Genomic DNA, 20,023 nt, shown 5'->3' with positions numbered 1-20,023 from the left:
CCCTCCAAGGTGGCTCTCTTGTGGTGAGTGAAGGTCTGAAAGGTCAAGGGGGGAACCGGAGGAGGACTGTGATAAAGGGAACACTGTGGAGGAAGAGGGGGACTGGAAGGAAAATGGAGGTGGAGGTGGTGGTGGGGGCGGACAGGCCTGCATCTGAGAATGACATTTGAAGGGAAGTGAGGAGAGAGAGAGAGAGAGTGAGTGCCTGCAAACAGACGTATGCTGTTTCCTTTTGTAAGCCTTGAAACTGAGTGACAAGAGCAGAGAGAGAGAGAGAGGGGGGGGGGGGGTCGAGATAGAGTGAGAAAATAAAAATAAAGAGACAGAGAAGCGAGAGAACATGTAGAGAAGACTGACAGAGACGGAAATCTAAATTAACCCTGGCATTTAGTGTTAAACACAAAGGACAGTTTTTTCCCCCAGAAGATTTCTAATCAATGTTTTTCTTGGTGTCTAGTGCTGCTATATGTTTGTGAGTCCATTTAGGTTTCCATTTAGAAAAAGACTCATGCAACATGAAGAGCAACATGTTGATGTCACAAGTCCACTACAAAGAAGGAAACATATCTTCTAAGGAGCACAGAATGTTATAAGAGCTAATGAATCATATTCAAATACAATCTTTATTTATAGACAGCTTCATCTGAATGGTACAATAAACAGCAGCACAATCCATTACAATTGAAGGACAAGTAGTTCACATTTACAATATAACAAATAGAGGACTAATACTATTTTCTTCAGGAATATGTTTCATCATCTGAAGAGATATAAACATCCAATTAACAATCATCAATGAGCACAGATGGGGTCACATAGGCTGCATTTACACAGGCAGCCTAATTCTGATCCTTTTTTCTATTTTTTTAAAACTTATTGGTCTTTGACTAATCAGATCAGCTCTGAAAAAGAGCTGATGTGAAAAGATCTGATGTGATTGGTCAAAAGACCAATTAGTAGGAAAAAATATCAGAATTGGGCTGCCTGTGTAAACGTAACCATTTGTGACACTACTCCTTGTGTTGACTTACAAAACCTGGCTACAGACGGCTTTTCCTTGCAGTGATTCATCCTTGTGCTACTTCGCCATAAACTCAGAAACGGTAGTGAGTATTTATTTTTTTAACAATTGATCCACCCACATGATTCGACTGAATACATATCAATTATAAATTATTTTTTGATTCAGAGTTAGATGTTAGAGATCTAATATAACAAAGATAACATTCATAGAGCTCTTTAGAAAACAAAACAATAATTATAGGGTAAGCTATTTCTCACATTTCTCAGATAGGACCCTTGGATTTTTCATACTTTTTAACTCCATTGGGAAAGGGCTCGTAAGTATGCATTTCACGGTAAAGTCTACACCTGTTGTATTCGGCGCATGTGACAAATAACATCTGATTTGATTTGGTAAACAGAGGCATAAAAATACAGCATTGAGACAGGACATTCGTATTCCAATTAAAAAAGTTATGCCTTACTGTGTTTTTTTCAGCATTACATTTTCAGTGCACGTACAAGAGGATTTGAAAACTGTAAACATTGTAAACATACGGTAGTACAACAAGTACAAAAGCACATGTGGCAAAGACATGGTCAGAATACACCAATACACCAGACCAGTGCTGACAGCTTCACTCCTCTTCCATAGATTTCTCAATCTCCTTTAGCTTCCTCACAAACTCCTGAGCCTCTCCGTCTCCTGTCCGTGCGTCCAGAATCCTCATGATTGGCTTCTCTGTATGGAGAGAGCACACAGAGACGTAAGTGCATCCATCCAACGCCTACCACAATTACCTTTAGATTGAATGGGTCGCTAGGTTGGATTACAGAAGTAATAGGAAACCCTTCCCAGACTTAACACACTCTGCTCCCTGGGGGCCTGTTCCCTCTCAGTGAGGAGTAGAGGGGTGGTGTTATGTACTGTAGTCTATCCGGCGGACCGTCCTACCAGGGTTGGGGTCAATTCCATTCAATTCAGTAAATTCAGGAAGTAAAGTGAAATTACAATTCAAATTTTCCTCAATTATTTTAAATTTGGAATTAGAATTCCGGTTTACTTAATGAATTGACTGAATTTAAATCAAATTGACCCTAACCCTGCTCCCTACCGCTGGGTTTGCTCCGGGCCAGGTGCAGAATGGTCGGCTGGATGGTCTTTCCGGCCGCTGAGGCGTTGGGTCTCCCTGGCCAACAGAAGTCACTGAGCGGGGCCAAGGCCTCCCCAGCAAAATCATTGGTGGACAGCCAATCATAATCCATCACAGTAAAAGTCAGACAGGCAAACCTGTGCCTGTACTGCTCTGGGCTGACATGGCTGTGGGACAGCAGATAAAAGAAAATGAGTCAAACAGAAGTCTACATCTCCATGTTAGCTTTTCAATCTAGATGCTGTCAAGAGGGAATTATCATATCATCCACCAATCACAATACAACATTTCCTTCTCTGTTAGTGCATACAGAAGGCAGATTAGACACTCACAAATAGAAGAGCTCATCAAATACTGGGTGCAGGGTCTTGAGCTTCACTTGGGTGCGCTGGCTCTTGGCCATTGGGAAGAGGTGGTGGGGACAGAGCTCCACGATGACAAAGGGGTCACTCAGGCCTGTGTGGCACCAGAGAGAGCGAGAGAGAGAGAGAGAGAGAGAGAGAGAGAGAGAGAGAGAGAGAGAGAGAGAGAGAGAGAGAGAGAGAGAGAGAGAGAGAGAGAGAGAGAGAGAGAGGAACAGGAACGAATGAGGGGCTCATACAGAAGATTGGATTGGCAGTCTTTCTGCATATGGAGTTGCATGCCAATGGAACTCTGATATTTACCATTGGCGTCCAGGGCAATGAGATCAGCAGCATGCAGGATCTCCACAGTGAGCCTCTGCTCAGAAGCATCATAGTAACACTTCACACTGATGCGGCCAAAGCGTGTGTGCTTCAGTGTTCTCTGAAAGACAGATCCATATTATAAAGCATATATAAACAGATTATTGATTGGATTGGATTTGTATACATCCATTCAGTATGAAGAATCCTGGACATGCCTGTAAAGTTGTTCTAGTGTTCTAAAATAAACCGTTCTTATAGAATACAGTTAGTGACTACATTAGCATTAAAGAGATCAAGAAAAATAACATGTGTTGTGATCTTTCAGCTCCTAATCAACACTCCCCCACTACACTAGCCTGGGGCAGCCCAGCAGGCTGCAGACTACCTGCTGAGAGATCTTCTCCAGGAAGTACTGCTCGATCAGCTCAAAGGACGAACACTTGTTCAGCCTCAGCTCCTCGTCAAGAGCCTATAGGAACAGCAGTGGGGAGGGGGGTCATCAGAAACCAGCTGAACAACCCCCTCTAAAAAAGGCCCTCTACCATGGTCAGGCATTAAGTAGCTAAATGGTACATAAACCGTTGGTGCTCTGACCTTGTAGTCTGCATGGTTCTTCAGATCTTCTATGGCAAGTCCCTCTCCCTCAGCATAGAAGAACTGCACCAGGGCCTGAAAGGAGCATTGTGGTGGGGAAGGTTTCAGTTTTCAGGGTACATGGTCTGATACTCTGCTCTGTTCGACTGGCATGACTAGCTAATTAGCGGTGGTAACTATAACTAACACCTTTGGTTGGAGCATATGTCAGAGGATATTAGCAGACCGGTATGTATCCTCGCTAACAGCGTGAAGCCCCCGGTAGGAGAAGGAGATCACCATGGAACACACCACATGTTCTACCCACGCAACTTTGCATTTTCCTGACTTTTCATCCAAATCTGTCATGTGTCCCTTGCCAGCTCTATGCTCCATTAGAATACAGGAACTGTCACACATTGCCATTCTAGTGGGGACTCTCCTCAGCAGGGACTGAGCAGCCAAGAGACCTGATGAATATCAGTGGTATGGAAATTATACCACACAAGTAATTAGCAAGGATTAAGTAGCTGAAGATGAGCAAGAGGGGGAAATATGGCCCCTACTGTATTCTCCCTGTCTCTGGGGTCAACTACGAGAGGGAGGGAGGGAGGAAGGGAGGGAGGGAGGGAGACCACTGACCTCCACGGTGTACTGGAAGCGGTTGTAGAACTCCACCTGGACTCCCATGTTTTCTGCCACCGTGTCTAGGATCATTCTGAGGAGCAGCTCCCACATGCCGAGGAGAACTCTGTGCAGAACACAGGAGAACACAGTTAGACAACAACCCGGCTTATCCAGCACCACATACTAAAGACATGCAACACCCACACACCAATGTTTATCATGACAGTCTAAACAATATCCTACAAACAGCAATTACCTAGTCAATGGACTATCCTGCTGTATGTCATGTGATCATAATGGCTAGATAATGACCAGCACTACAGCATAATGTGTCAGAGGGGTATCATTATTGTGTGCATGTCTAAGATGCTCATCTAGATAAAGATGTGACACAGCATGTAATTACCTAGCTAGATTCTCCTTCACCAGAGACTCGCTGAGGATGAGTAAAGTGTCGTGTAAGTACTTCATGAGGGGGGACACGGCCTGAAACAGAACAATGTCACAGAACAGTGTCCCATCTTAGGGGGAAGCCTATTGGAAAAATTTCTTAAAACCCAGTAAGGACAAAGAAAGAAAGCAGAGAGGTCGCTGCTACGTAACAGAAGCAGAGCACAGTGTACTGTTCAGTCTTACATCATCGTTGTTGATGGAGTCAGGGGACAGGCTGATGTGCTGAAGGTACCTCTTCAGCTCTGAAAGCATCTAGACAAAACACACAATATCACAATGCACCGGTTTGCCTCTCTGTTCAAGGCAATGTGACCAGGCAAGACCCAATTTGAGTATTATGTAACAAGGCTTGGGTTCACATAGTATTTGTTTTCTTTGAAATACTTTAGCTGTGCTAGATTAAGGTTGCCTGACACAATGGAACCAATGGAACAGTCCCAAATGTGAAACCCCCGACCGTCTTGCACTCCAAGCAAGCTCCATCAAACGCCCAAAGGCATTTGAAAGAAAACAAATACTATTTGAACCAAGGTCTGTATCATTTATGTAACCCATTCTCATGAAAACTGATATTGACGTGCATGACTGGTTACTAAGTATGACCGACAGAGAGGACGGTTCAGTGAGATGGAGGGACCTTGTCTGTGAGGTGGGTGATGAGGCGCTTGGCCTCCCTCTGTAGGTCCACATCCACGTTGTAGAGCTGACCATTCAGGGCCTTTTTGACCTGCTCCTTCCCCTCTGCCCCGCAAGACTCCTCCATGGCCTGCTCCACGCCCTGCCAGTCCAGGTCCCGAGGCAGGTGGCCCAGGAACACACGCACATGCTCTGTGTTGTTCAGGGCGATGCACAGCTAGCCCACACCAAGACCCAGGAAGTACATTAGCAGAGGGAAGAAGAGAAAGCCAGAGGAAAGGTCGAGAAGGGTTGAAGAAGACAAAGGACAAAAAAGAGGCAGGGCTAAAAAAAAAGAGGCATGTATGGAATTGGGGGAGGGAGTAAATGATTGACAATGAAAAGAGGTAGGACGGTAAGTAGACCAAACATATTACACTGCGGACAACCCGCTGAGGTCTTTGTGTTGCCAGGGAAAGAACACTCGCTGACATTTACTTCCCACGTCATCCTGAAGCCCCCCTTCCTTCCTGCCTTCCCACAGGCGTTACCTGCACTGTAAGGCTCTTGATGTCTCGACCCGGCTGGCTCCTCTCAATCTTGCGCTTTATCATCTCTGAGTAACACACGGCCTCACTGCAGAAATTCTGCAACACAGACAACATCTCACTCCCCATCATCATTGAGAGTAAAACCCTCAATTAGCATTCTCTGGTTGTTTGTAATTGTGGCTTGCCACCTGTAGAGCTTTTCACTCTGTCTCTGAATGTGTAGTGTGTGTGAAAGGGTGCACTTGTGTGTGTGTGTGTGCGTGCGTTGGGTGTGTGTTTGTGTGTGTGTGGCGGTGGCACTCACGTCTGTCAGGCGGGTGACAAAGATGAAGGCCCCTGCAGAGTCTGGCCAGGCCAGCTGGTTCCAGAACTCCCGCACCTGGATGAAACATGCTGTCACATCCACCGCCGAGGAGCTGTGTTTGGCCTGCTGTACTGGCTCCAGCTGTTCAGTACACACACACACACATTCTGTGAGAAACAACTAACAGAAGGTCATACACATGTACTGTATTAGAAATACACTGACACACACGTACAGTACGTCGAAACGAACTCATATTCAGAGTACATTAAATACAAACATCAAATCAAATTAAATTTTATTTGTCACATGCGCCGAATACAACAGGTGTAGACCTTACAGTGAAATGCTTACTTACAAGCCCTTAACCAACAATGCAGTTTTAAGAAAGAATACAACAAAAAAATCACAAAAAAATACAATATAAAATAATACTAAATAAAAGTAACAAATAATTAAAGAGCAGCAGTAAAAATAACAATAGCGAGGCTATATACAGGGGGTACCGGTACCGAGTCAATGTGCGGGGGCACCGGTTAGTCGAGGTAATTGTGGTAATATGTACATGTAGGTAGAGTTATGGCAATGCAAATAGTCTGGGTAGCCATTTGGTTAGATGTTCAGGAGTCTTATGGCTTGGGGATAGAAGCTGTTTAGAAGTCTCTTGGACCTAGACTTGGCGCTCCGGTACCTCTTGCTGTGCAGTAGCAGAGAGAACAGTCTATGACTAGGGTGGCTGGAGTCTTTGACCATTTTTAGGGCCTTCCTCTGACACCGCCTGGTATAGAGGTCCTGGATGGCAGGAAGCTTGGCCCCAGTGATATACTGGGCCGTGCGCGCTACCCTCTGTAGTGCCTTGCGGTCGGAGGCCGAGCAGTTGCCACACCAGGCAGTGATGCAACCAGTCAGGATGCTCTCGATGGCGCAGCTGTAGAATCTTTTGAGGATCTGAGGACCCATGCCAAATCTTTTCAGTCTCCTTAGGGAAAATAGGTTTTGTCATGCCCTCTTCACGACTGTCTTGGTGTGCTTGGACCATGTTAGTTTGTTGGTGATGTGGACACCAAGGAACTTGAAGCTCTCAACCTGCTCCACTACAGCCCTGTCGATGAGAATGGGGGCGTGCTCGGTCCACTTCATTTTCCTGTAGTCCACAATTATCTCCTTTGTCTCGATCACGTTGAGGGAGAGGTTGTTGTCCTGGCACCACATGGTCAGGTCTCTGACCTCCTCCCTATAGGCTGTCTCGTCGTTGTCGGTGATCAGGCCTACCACTGTTGTGTCATCGGAAAACTTAATGATGGAGTTGGAGTCGTGCCTGGCCATGCAGTCATGAGTGAACAGGGAGTACAGGAGGGGACTGAGCACGCACCCCTGAGGGGCCCCCGTGTTGAGGATCAGCATGGCGGATGTGTTGTTACCAACCCTTACCACCTAGGGGCGGCCCATCAGGAAGTCCAGGATCCAGTTGCAGAGGGAGGTGTTTAGTCTCAGGGTCCTTAGCTTAGTGATGTGCTTTGAGGGCACTATGGTGTTGAACGCTGAGCTGTAGTCAATGAATAGCATTCTCACATAGGTGTTCCTTTTGTCCAGGTGTGAAAGGGCAGTGTGGAGCGCAATAGAGATTGCATCATCTGTGGATCTGTTGGGGCAGTATGCAAATTGGAGTGGGTCTAGGGTTTCTGGGATAATGGTGTTGATGTGAGCCATGACCAGCCTTTCAGAGCACTTAATGGCTACAGACGTGAGTGCTACGGGTCGGTAGTCATTTAGGCAGGTTATCTTAGTGTTCTTGGAAACAGGGACTATGGTGGTCTGCTTGAAACATGTTGGTATTACAGACTCAGACAGGGAGAGGTTGAAAATGTCAGTGAAGACACTTGCCAGTTGGTCAGCGCATGCTCGGAGTACACGTCCTGGTAATCCGTCTGGCCCTGCGGCCTTGTGAATATTGACCTGTTTAAAGGTCTTACTCACATCGGCTATGGAGAGCGTGATCACACAGTTGTCTGGAACAGTGGATGCTCTCATGCATGTTTCAGTGTTACTTGCCTCAACACGAGCATAGAAGTAATTTAGCTCGTCTGGTAGGCTCGTGTCACTGGGCAGCTCGCGGCTGTGCCTCCCTTTGTAGTCTGTAATAGTTTGCAAGCCCTGCCACATCCAACGAGCGTCGGAGCCGGTGTAGTACGATTCGATCTTAGTCCTGTATTGACTCTTTGCCTGTTTGATGATTCGTCGGAGGGCATAGCAGGATTTCTTATAAGCTTCTGGGTTAGAGTCCCGCTCCTTGAAAGCGGTGGCTCTACCCTTTAGCTCAGTGCGGATGTTGCCTGTAATCCATGGCTTCTGGTTGGGGTATGTACAGTCACTGTGGGGATGACATCATTGATGCACTTGATGAAGCCAGTGACTGATGTGGTGTACTCCTCAATGCCATTGGAAGAATCCCGGAACATATTCCAGTCTGTGCTAGCAAAACAGTCCTGTAGCTTAGCATCTGCGTCATCTGACCACTTCCTTATTAACTGAGTCACTGGTACATCCTGCTTAAGTTTTTGCTTGTAAGCAGGAATCAGGATGATATAATTATGGTCAGATTTGCCAAATGGAGGGCGAGGGAGAGCTTTGTATGCGTCGCTGTGTGTGGAGTAAAGGTGGTCTAGAGTTTTTTTCCCTCTGGTTGCACATTTAACATGCTGGTAGAAATGAGGTAAAACAGATGTAAGTTTCCCTGCATTAAAGTCTGCGGCCACTATGAGCGCCGACTCTGGATGAGCATTTTCCTGTTTGCTTATGGCCGTATACAGTTAATTGAGTGCCGTCTTAGTGCCAGCTTCGGTTTGTGGTGGTAAATAGAGAGCTACGAAGAATATAGATGAAAACTCTCTTGGTAGATAGTGTGGTCTACAGCTTATCATGAGATACTCTACCTCAGGTGACTAAAACCTTGAGACTTCCTTAGATATCATGCACCAGCTGTTGTTTACAAATATACATAGACCGCCACCCCTTGTCTTACCAGAGGCTGCTGTTCTATCCTGCCAATACAGTGTACAGTCGTGGTCAAAAGTTTTGAGAATGACACAAGTATTGGTCTTCACAAAGTTTGCTGCTTCAGTGTTTTTAGATATTTTTGTCAGATGTTACTATGGTATACTGAAGTATAATTACAAGCATTCCATAACTGTCAAAGGCCTTTATTGACAATTACATTAAGTTTATGCAAAGAGTCAATATTTGCAGTGTTGACCCTTCTTTTTCAAGACCTCTGCAATCCGCCCTGGCATGCTGTCAATTAACTTCTGGGCCACATCCTGACTAATGGCAGCCCATTCTTGCATAATCAATGCTTGGAGTTTGTCAGAATTTGTGGGTTTTTGTTTGTTCACCCGCCTCTTCAGGATCGACCACAAGTTCTCAATGGGATTAAGGTCTGGGGAGTTTCCTGGCCATGGACCCAAAATGTTGATGTTTTGTTCCCCGAGCCACTTAGTTATCACTTTTGCCTTATGGCAAGGTGCTCCATCATGCTGGAAAAGGCATTGTTCGTCACCAAACTGTTCTTGGATGGTTGGGAGAAGTTGCTCTCGGAGGATGTGTTGGTACCATTGTTTATTCATGGCTGTGTTCTTAGGCAAACTTGTGAGTGAGCCCACTCCCTTGGCTGAGAAGCAACCCAACACATGAATGGTCTCAGGATGCTTTACTGTTGGCATGACACAGGACTGATGGTAGCGCTCGCCTTGTCTTCTCCGGACAAGCTTTTTTCCAGATGGCCCAAACAATCGGAAAGGGGATTCATCAGAGAAAATGACGCCAGTCCTCAGCAGTCCAATCCCTGTACCTTTTGCAGAATATCAGTCTGTCCCTGATGTTTTTCCTGGAGAGAAGTGGCTTCCTCGCTGCCCTTCTTGACACCAGGCCATCCTCCAAAAGTCTTCGTCTCACTGTGCGTGCAGATGCACTCACACCTGCCTGCTGCCATTCCTGAGCAAGCTCTGCACTGGTGGTGCCCCGATCCCGCAGCTGAATGAACTTTAGGAGACAGTCCTGGCGCTTGCTGGACTTTCTTGGGCGCCCTGAAGCCTTCTTCACAACAATTGAACCTCTCTCCTTGAAGTTCTTGATGATCCGATAAATGGTTGATTTAGGTGCAATCTTACTAGCAGCAAAATCCTTGCCTGTGAAGCCCTTTTTGTACAAAGCAATGATGATGGGACGTGTTTCCTTGCAGGTAACCATGGTTAACAGAGGAAGAACAATGATTTCAAGCACCACCCTCCTTTTAAAGCTTCCAGTCTGTTATTCTAACTCAATCAGCATGACAGAGTGATCTCTAGCCTTGTCCTCGTCAACACTCTCACCTGTGTTAACGAGAGAATCACTGACATGATGTCAGCTGGTCCTTTTGTGGCAGGGCTGAAATGCAGTGGAAAGTTTTTGGGGGGGATTAAGTTCATTTTCATGGCAAAGAGGGACTTTGCAATTAATTGCAATTCATCTGATCACTCTTCATAACATTCTGGAGTATATGCAAATTGCCATCATAAAAACTGAGGCAGCAGACTTTGTGAAATATAATATTTGTGTCATTCTCAAAACTTTTGACCACGACTGTATAACATGCCAGTTGTATGTTATTCATGTCTTCGTTCAGCTACGACTCGGTGAAACATAAGATATTACAGTTTTGAATGTCCCGTTGGTAGGATATACGTGCCTGTAGTTTGTCCACTTTATTATCAAGCGATTGTAAATTGGCCAATAGTATCGATGGCAAAGGCAGATTAGCCACTCGTCGCCTGCTCCTTACCAGGCACCCCAATCTCCTTCCGCAATATCTCATTTTCTTTCTACTGCGAATGACGGGGATGAGGGCCCTGTCGGGTGTCTGGAGCAAATCCCTCTCGTCCGACTCATTAAAGAAAAATTATTTGTCCAGTTCAAGGTGAGTAATCGCTGTTCTGATGTCCAGAAGCTCTTTTCGGTCATAAGAGACGGTAGCAGCAACATTATGTACAAAATAAGTTACAAACAATGCGAAAAAACACACAAAATAGCACGGTTGGAGTCCATAAAACGGCAGCCATCCCCTCCGGCGCCATCTTCAACAGGCTCCTCATGGTGGGTTACAGATTATCAATTGGTTCTGCTGTAGAAGTGTAATGGATATCCTGATTGCCGTATGTTTAATGTTTTCCCAGACTGCTTTTCATAGAAAAGCAATCTCTACAGACACTTCCATAAGACGCCTTTCTCACCTGGTCCATGTCTACTGCTCTGTGGATCCTGTCACAAGACTTGTCATGGACTATCTGCAGCCACTTGTGGATAGACATCTTGAACCAGTTGTGATAGCCAGTCAAGGCCAGCATCTTAGCATCCCTGAGAGAGGAATACTCATTAACCACCTGACATTTAGCTATTCTACTGAATGTTCAAGCATATGGAGAGGAAGTTCAATGCAAGATCAAATCACCAAGCAATAATGACGTCTAAACAATCTCCCTGTTTTCTAAAAGTTCAATGCAACCAAGCTGAACATCCACTATCCTACAGTCTGACCAGGTAACAGGGTGTTGACAAACTCACTTGAGAGGGAGGAACTCTCTGAAGCGTTTGAGTATTTTCAGAGACATGTAGAGCTCTAACAGAGTCTCCCCCATGGTCTGAGTTAGCCTGGAGCTCTCCTGCTCTAGAGTGCCACACACCCTCTCCATGGCAACGCTCACGTCGTCCGCGACCTGAGGGAGCACAGGGGTCAGTCACCCCATCTCAGAGGTCAAGGGTCAACGGTGAGGATACATGCATGCTGAACATACAGGAACACTATATGCATCAGTATACTGTATATCATCAAATGTCATGTATGGATAAAGATGTTGGCAGGTCCTATCCCTTTTGGTTTCAAAGGAATTCTCACCAGTTTCTCCAACTGTCTATACGTGATGCTAAAGAAATCCACTTTCACTGCACTGGGGGATTTCAAAAGACAATACAAAGAAAATTATTCACTTGCTATTTGGCATAATCAACATGATTATACTTAAAAGTCAAGTTGATTGACACAATAAACTGCAGGGACTGTTTGTGTACCTGTAGAAGAGCTTGTTGTAGACGTTCTGTCCCCTCTGTACATCTGCACACACTGCATCCACCACCTGGACCAGTCTCCTCAGCTGCTCCTCCAGAGCCTATAGCACCATCACACAACAGCTCACACACCAACACACAACCCCGACAGGCCCATAATGTGTTATGACTTTGTGTGTTAGCAAGTCTTATGATGTCAACCTACCCCCTCCTCTGGTTTGAATTGTGAAATTGTGCTCTCGTACCACTCCGCTGTACCTTTCTGTTGAAATCAAATATTGCAGTCATTCGAATTAGTCAGGCAACAGTGTTAACACGAACAGGTCTTCCTTATATTTATGTTGTACCTTGACAATAGTGGCAATTTCCAAATGCAGTTCATTTCGAAGGGGACATGCAGTCTTGAAGGCCGGCATGGTCTGCATGTGTCCTACACCCCTGAGTCACAAACACAAAGGGAGAGAAACATGGTCATTTCTGTCAGCCTTTTTACGCTAAGGTGACTGACAGCAAGAATGATTTGTATGTGTTTGAGTATATGTTTTTATATGTGTTGTCTGTGTCCACTGTACACAGTGTCCTATGAGATCTCTGTAGGAGTGTCAATCACTGGGCAGACTTTGAAATCTTATTGGAAAAGGCCCTCCATTCATCTGGTCTGTGCGACACAGAAGTACAGTGCCCCGTGGGGCTGCTCACAGAGAAAGAGCATAGCAACATGAGCCTCAAGAAACACAGCTGCTTTTATTGGCATAGTCATCACCATTCAAGTAGAAAACCCGCCCGATAGGCTTATGACTTAGTCACCCTTCCCTCCTATTGGATTGACTGTTCTAGGTACTATGGTTCTATGGTCTGTGCTTCTATACTAGTGACTTAGTTGACTGTTTGGTCTGGTATGACAGCGCTGGCGAGTGTTTGATGCAGTGATGTGGTGAGAGAGAGAGAGGGGGGTGGTGGGAGTCACAGGCGGCTGGCGGCACCTTAATTGGGGAGCACATGCTCCTAGTAATGGCTGGAACGGAATGAATGGAATGGTACACGTTTTCCATATGGTTTAATGTCATTCCATTCACTCCATTCCAGCCATTACTATGAGCCTTCCTCCCCTCACCAGCCTCCTGTGGTATGAGTTTACCTCAGCATGAGCTCGCAGCGTGTGACGGCGGCTGGACTGGCACAGGGGAACACCTGGCGCATGTTCTTCATCAGACACAGACAGTGGTCCGTGTACAGCCTGAAGCTGTCCGACAGCTGCCGCTCCTGAACACAGGAAGTACATCACATCATTCAACCTCACAATGATCCATCTAGCCAATAACAGCACATTCAGACAGACTTCTAGGCTTCAGTCTAGTCAATCAAAAACAGTTTCCAGACAAACTACCGCACCGAAACAACCAGGTTTTGATTGAATAACAGACCCCTAGGTTATAAGATAATGGATGTTGAGTGGTGAGTTAATGAGGTGTCCTAATGTCAGATTAAAAGTGATTGTGAGCCAGAGGGGAGCTGTGAGGAGACAGTAGGCTTACCAGGTCTCCCTGTACAGCTTGGGGATCCCATTCTGCATCGATGGTCCTCAGGAGCCGCAGCAGCAGGGTATAGCACATCCTCTGGGACCGGTGGTGGCTGCTGTAGCACTGCCAGCGACTGCAGACGAGAGCATTATATACTACTATACATCTACCGTACATGACCATGACCTCTCATTGGAGATGAATGGTTTCAGACCTAAAAGGACTAGGAAGGAAAAGGTGCAACTCTCACTCATAATTAAAAATGTGGTACTTTATTGGCACAGACTTCTCCAGCTTGGCTTGGCATAACTTAGATTTTCGAATTTTGACCACTGCAATACCTTTGGTATATGATCTACATTGAAGTGTTACTATTGTAGCTACTTACATGATGGCCTGTTGCAGGGGTGAGAGGTCAGTTTGCACAGCATGATGGGACAGCACAGTCCATGCTGGAGGAGTCACCTGCCCATTCCAGTTATAAGGCTCTTTCTGGAGAGAAAAATAAGATTATTTACATGAATATCATAAGGAAGCCATCCATAGCCATTTCTGTAATTTTACTCGATAATAGAATGCACTGTATAGTAGAGTTTCACCTGAATATGAGCATGCTCATACTCCAGAATCTGACTCAGCATCTTCTTGTGAATGACTTCTTTTGATTCCCTCTTACTCAGGGTTGTGTCTCTCTGGGGAACAAAATGAAATGATCAAGTGACTTGGGTGGACTAGACAGGTACTGTGGAAAAAAGAGACTGTAGTAGCTACCTGGGTAGTGAAGAGCCTCAGAATCAGGTAACATTCTCCCTGGACCTTGGAGGCACTGGACCGGGGCTCCAGCTTAAACCATTTGTCATATCCCATCACAGGAATCTCCTACAGGTGAACAACAGACAGGCTAGACCAGGGTTGGGCAACTTTGATGATGGTGGGGACCACAAAAAGTCTGAACTCAGTTGCTCGCTGGTCTGCGTGCCCACATCCAGTTTTACAGCTAATTTCCTGCAATTCTACACATTCTGCCATGGAGTGGAGAGAAATGTTAGCCATTTTTAATATGATATCTGAGTGAGACTGATAAAAAGTTTAGATAGCTGGCTGCTAAACTAACTTAGCAATCTAACAAAAAATTGCTGACCTGGGCTAATTGACTGACTATCAGTGACTGACATTACAAGAGAAAGACTGCTGATGCACATCCAAATTTCGAAATTGAACCTTGTTTATTCTCCTATTCTAACACTCAAAAGTAAGTTGAGACCCCAACTGAGTTCCTAAATATAAATATAGATGTTTTATATTGATCCGAGGGCCTGTCTAGCCCATGGCCTAGACACTAAGCCAGGAAAAAAGGGTTTTGTGCTCAAACAACTGGAACAGAGGTGCTGCCTTCAATAATAGTGGATTTCTTTAGAGGTAGAGGCGTGACATTCTCTCCATTATAAAACTATAATTTATTCTAAATCCATTAAAACCAAATGAAGTTCCGGTCTGATGAAGGTGTAGACCGAAACGTCACACTGTCTTTGATGGATTTACAATAAATTATATTTTTATAACGGGTGTTGCGCCTCTCTGATAGACAGTGAGCCAGGAACCAAGTTTGGTGGAGTATAATTAATAACTGTTAGTTAATACTTATAATAGCTAATAGATATGTATGTTAGAATAAACTGCATCAAGTAAAATGTATTACTACTGTATCGAATAAGAAACAATATCAATTGGGAAGTTTAAGCACTGTAACTTTAAAGTCTTACATTCAGTGGAATGTTGATGCAGCCCAGGAAGTCATCAGCATTGTCCTCAGATGATCCTGATGACGACGTCCCATTGGACCGCACCGATTTGGCAATCTGCTTAAAATACCTGGTGGGATAAGGTACTGATGAATACATGAAATATAACACAGAGCAATCGACCAGCATCTCAATGACCTGACAGTCAAGACCTCCATTCACTATACTTTATTAAAGGGCCTATTTCACCGACTTCACACTCAGCAAATAAAAGCCTGTTCTACCTGCCCATTCCTCTAAGTCCACTGACTTCATTCAGTTTTTTGCAAGCCTCTGCAACAGAGACATCATCGTCATGGTCCCTGAGAAGAAGAGCAAAGGTTAGTAGGACAGTTGGATCACTTTGGCATGCAGATTCCTGAAACGTTTTCAGGAATCTGGAATTTGGACTGAAAGTGGAAAGGCCCACACTGTGTTTAACCTTACCATATGTCCATATGCAGTAGATCACTGTGGACATCATCAATGTCACTATTTGAAGAAAGAAAATATCATAATTTGGCATTGTGTAAACAAACATTGTTACCGTTAGGCTCTGAGACACATACCAATGTCAAGCATTCTGCCAACAACTTCCAGAATCGGTGTACTGTCAGTACTGTACTTACAAAACAAAGTGCTGGTTCCAGACTGGGTTGAGAGTCTCTGGCTTGACCTCAGTCACCTGGATGCACGTGGCTGCTAGAACATCCTTGTTACTGGACCTCTTCTCCAGCTTCTCCTTCCTCTTCCTGAAGCTGAACTTCCTTTCCTTCTTCTCATCTGTCTCCCGGGGGCTCTGGCCCAGGAGGATTCCCAGCATGCAATAGGGGTCGCTGTACCCTACCCAGACCCGGGGGTAGATGGCACAGTAAGGGTTAAACTAATATAGCAACACACTGAGATTGTACTCTTAGAATGATGGTGATGTACTCTACTGAGGTTCAGGAATCAAAAGCAATTGGTCTGCTGGTAATAGCAGACTGTGTCCTTTTAGACAAAGTGATGTCCAGTGTAGTCTAAAGTGGACAGTGATGTGATGATGGTTCTAGTGTCTTGGTAGAAACACATAATACCTGGAACAGTCCAGTGGATCATGAGGGGTTTTTCTTTTTCTTCCAGACAGAAAGAACAACATGGCTCACTCAATATAGTCGATCTGAAAATGTTCTAATCTTATTTCAATAGCAAACAATTGCATTCATTGTCAATGGGGAGTTGGAGTTGGCATACGGAAACGATGACATTTCATATCCATGCACAGAAAACAAATGCTGCTTCCCATCAATAGCAGTAAATGAACACAAACACCCCTCACCATTTGCATCCTTTGCCATTAGATTTTTCCCTTTCATGACAGACACTCTCAGGGTGAAACTGGCTCTCTGCAAAACAAAGTAACAGTAGTAGTACACAAGCTAAGAGTCATGCATTATTATATACTGGGTGGTTCGATCCAGCTGATTGGCTGAAAGTTGTGGTATATCAGACCGTATACCACGGGTATGACAAAACATTTATTTTTACTTCTATAATTACGTTGATAACCAGTTTATAATAGCAATAAGGCACCTCGGGGGTTTGTGATATATAGCCAATATACCACAGCTAAGGGCTGTGTCCTAGCACTCCGCGTTGCTTCGTGCAGAAGAACATCCCTTAACCGTGGTATATTGCCCATGTACCACACTCCCTCAGGCCTTATTGCTTAAGTGAGACATCTCGCTGAAACAATCCATAAGCACGCTGCATTCCAAAATTGGGACTTGAACAGAGTACACAGAGTGCACTTTGAAAACAAAAGCTAGTCGGGGTACTTAATTTTTATTCAGATTCTTTAACCCGACAAATGCACTTTCACAGTGGTAAACAAAATACCAGCAATCACTGCAGTGAGACCTGAGTCTGTCAAGAGAGAATAATCAATGTGTGTTTTCTTTGTCTGGTGTATAATGCGAGGGTTTTGTGTGTCACTAAGGTGGAAAGACACTGCTGTGCCGGCGAGAAGCAGAGATCATTGTAGGAAGGAACATTTCAATGGCACAATATGTTCCTCTCTGCCCACAACCTTTCATGGAGTCTAGCAGAAGAGCCCAGCATCTCTTTCAATCTGACATTTGAAAGGTTGCTGGTAGTCAAGGGCATCATACAAAGTGGGCTTTCAGAGATCATTATGTCTCCTGGTGCACAGTGAGCCTCACTATGGCTATCAATACACTCCATCAGCTGAGTCTCTCCGGGTACATAGGGCTGTTAGTGCTTTCCATGCATTTGACTTTAACCTTGTGAATGCAACGTGCTATACACTGAGTATACCAAACATTAGGAACACCTTCCTAATATTGAGTTGCACCCCCCCCCCTTTGCCCTCAGAACAGCCTCAATTTGTCGGGGCATGGACTCTACAAGGTGTCAAAAGAGTTCCACAGGGATGCTGGCCCATGTTGACTCCAATGATTGCCACAGTTGTGTCAAGTTGGCTGGATGTCTTGATACAAATGGCAAACTGTTGAGCATGAAAAACCCAGCAGTGTTTCAATTCTTGACACAAACCAATGTGCCTGCCTGGCACCTACTACCATACCCCGTTCAAAGGCACTGAAATATTTTGTCTTACCCATTCACCCTCTGAATGGCACACACACACAATTCAGTTCTCAATTGTCTCAAGGCTTCGAAATCCTTCTTTAACCTGTCTCCTCCCCTTCATCTAAACTGATTGAAGTGGATTTAACAGGTGACATCAATAAGGGATCATAGATTTCACCTGGATTCACCTGGTCATTCTATGTCATGGAAAGAGCAGTTTTGTACCATCAGTGTATATCTATATACAAAAGAAAGGCACATTATATGGTGCAGACTTGAAGATCCTCACAGTGACAAGTCAGTGGTGCTATCTTGTTCATACAGTTTACATGGCGTGTGTCTGCGGGTGGGAGATACAGTAAGAGACAGGAGAAGAGACAGGAGATGGAAATTGACAAGATGCAAGTGGAACAAAGCATCTCACCTTGGATTCTTGGACTCTCTGCAGAATGATGTCATGTTCCTCCTGACCCATATCAAATACCTAGGAGAGAGGATAGAGGGGCGACAGTGGAAAAGGTCACTCTTTGCAAGAGTGCCTCATAGGTCTGTGAGCATATTTGCAATACACATTCAACTATACTCCTGCCGGCATTTTGACCTGTACACTTCAGAAATCACAGCATAACTTCAAAACAATAATACAATGATGATAAGCCTTACATCCCTTGCCAATGATTTGCGTTCTCATAAACCCGATCCAAGATGGCTGTACAGGTTCAATCTCACTATCTTCAAAGGACAAAGAGAACCAGGGGTAACTTCAAAGCATGGGGACATGTGCCCCGGTCCACCACCTCAAGCAAAGACCGACAGAGGAAGCAAGGATGCAGCTTTGGAGTGACAGCGTCTGAATCGATGTAATATTACAGCTGAACATCAATACTCAGTGGGCCTGGGCTTTGATGTTTAATCAGGTCTGAGCCAAAGCACATCAACTCAGTCTTCTACAGATGTTTCAAAGCAAGAATGGCTCTCTACCGCCAGACTGAACCTCTAGGATCAGTTGGTGAGGAGGGGGATTAGAGAAGGGGTTTACAACAGGATTCACATGACAAGACAATCTGATTTCTGCTGTAGTTTTCTAGGACAGCAATTATTACAGCTTAATTGGCTCTTTCTGGTCTTCTCTATTTTATTAGTCAGTATTTTAAGTGGAAAAGACAGCACACTAGTGTGCGTTCATACAGTACCAGTCAAAGGTTTGGACACACCTACTCATTCAAGGATTTTTCTTTATTTTTACTATTTTTTACATTGTAGAATAATGGTGAAGACATAAAAACTATGAAATAACACATATGGAATATCATGTGGTAACCAAAAAAGTGTTAAACAAATCAAAATATATTTTATATTTGAGATTCTTCAAATAGCCACCCTTTGCCTTGATGACAGCTTTGCACACTCTTGGCATTCTCTCAAACAGCTTCACCTGGAATGCTTTTCCAACAGTCTTGAAGGAGTTCCCACATATGCTGAGCACTTGTTGGCTGCTTTTCCTTCACTCTGCCGTCCGACTCATCCCAAACCATCTCAATTGAGTTGAGGTCGGGGGATTGTGGAGGCCAGGTCATCTGATGCAGCACTCCATCACTCTCCTTCTTGGTCAAATAGCCCTTACACAACCTGGAGGTGTGTTGGGTCATTGTCCTGTTGAAAAACAAATGATAGTCCCACTAAGCCCAAACCAGATGGGATGGCGTATCACTGCAGAATGCTGTGGTAGCCATGCTGGTTAAGTGTGCCTTGAATTCTAAATAAATCACAGACAGTGTCACCAGCAAAGCACCCCCACACCATCACACCTCCTCCTCCATGCTTTACCGTGGGAAATACACATGCGGAGATCATCCGTTCACCCACACCGCATCTCACAAAGACACAGCGGTTGGAACCAAAAATCTCCAATTTGGACTCCAGACCAAAAGACACATTTCCACCGGTCTAATGTCCATTGCTCGTGTTTCTTGGCCCAAGCAGGTCTCTTCTTCTTATTGGTGTCCTTTAGTAGTGGTTTCTTTGCAGCAATTCAACCATGAAGGCCTGATTCACACAGTCCCCTCTGAACAGTTGATGTTGAGATGTGT

The 20,023-nt window shown here is 44.8% G+C and overlaps 1 protein-coding gene across 1 annotated transcript in view; it reads right to left on the bottom strand.

Annotated features, from left to right (window-relative positions):
- Nucleotides 1–1,640: 1,640 nt before the first annotated feature.
- The window catches only part of LOC311104357 (BAI1-associated protein 3-like), a gene marked incomplete at both ends in the record, with an annotated part of 34,214 nt that continues 15,831 nt past the window's right edge, over nt 1,641–20,023 (bottom strand). Inside the window, 29 exons of the mRNA XM_084146172.1 lie at nt 1,641–1,744; nt 2,118–2,323; nt 2,489–2,612; nt 2,822–2,942; nt 3,210–3,293; nt 3,419–3,493; nt 4,040–4,148; nt 4,431–4,510; nt 4,661–4,729; nt 5,115–5,330; nt 5,644–5,739; nt 5,948–6,088; nt 11,212–11,335; nt 11,543–11,694; nt 11,874–11,925; nt 12,047–12,144; nt 12,249–12,305; nt 12,391–12,481; nt 13,182–13,306; nt 13,579–13,696; nt 13,952–14,055; nt 14,163–14,255; nt 14,335–14,442; nt 15,327–15,435; nt 15,590–15,667; nt 15,792–15,836; nt 15,974–16,187; nt 16,663–16,729; nt 18,358–18,417. Of these exons, the coding sequence (XP_084002298.1) occupies nt 1,641–1,744; nt 2,118–2,323; nt 2,489–2,612; nt 2,822–2,942; nt 3,210–3,293; nt 3,419–3,493; nt 4,040–4,148; nt 4,431–4,510; nt 4,661–4,729; nt 5,115–5,330; nt 5,644–5,739; nt 5,948–6,088; nt 11,212–11,335; nt 11,543–11,694; nt 11,874–11,925; nt 12,047–12,144; nt 12,249–12,305; nt 12,391–12,481; nt 13,182–13,306; nt 13,579–13,696; nt 13,952–14,055; nt 14,163–14,255; nt 14,335–14,442; nt 15,327–15,435; nt 15,590–15,667; nt 15,792–15,836; nt 15,974–16,187; nt 16,663–16,729; nt 18,358–18,417 (3,120 nt within the window). The remainder of the gene's footprint in view (nt 1,745–2,117; nt 2,324–2,488; nt 2,613–2,821; nt 2,943–3,209; nt 3,294–3,418; nt 3,494–4,039; nt 4,149–4,430; nt 4,511–4,660; nt 4,730–5,114; nt 5,331–5,643; nt 5,740–5,947; nt 6,089–11,211; nt 11,336–11,542; nt 11,695–11,873; nt 11,926–12,046; nt 12,145–12,248; nt 12,306–12,390; nt 12,482–13,181; nt 13,307–13,578; nt 13,697–13,951; nt 14,056–14,162; nt 14,256–14,334; nt 14,443–15,326; nt 15,436–15,589; nt 15,668–15,791; nt 15,837–15,973; nt 16,188–16,662; nt 16,730–18,357; nt 18,418–20,023) is intronic.

Source organism: Coregonus lavaretus (assembly GCF_964263955.1).
Source record: "Coregonus lavaretus genome assembly, chromosome: 28".
NCBI lineage: Eukaryota > Metazoa > Chordata > Actinopteri > Salmoniformes > Salmonidae > Coregonus > Coregonus lavaretus.
This window is presented reverse-complemented; position numbering and strand designations above follow the sequence as displayed.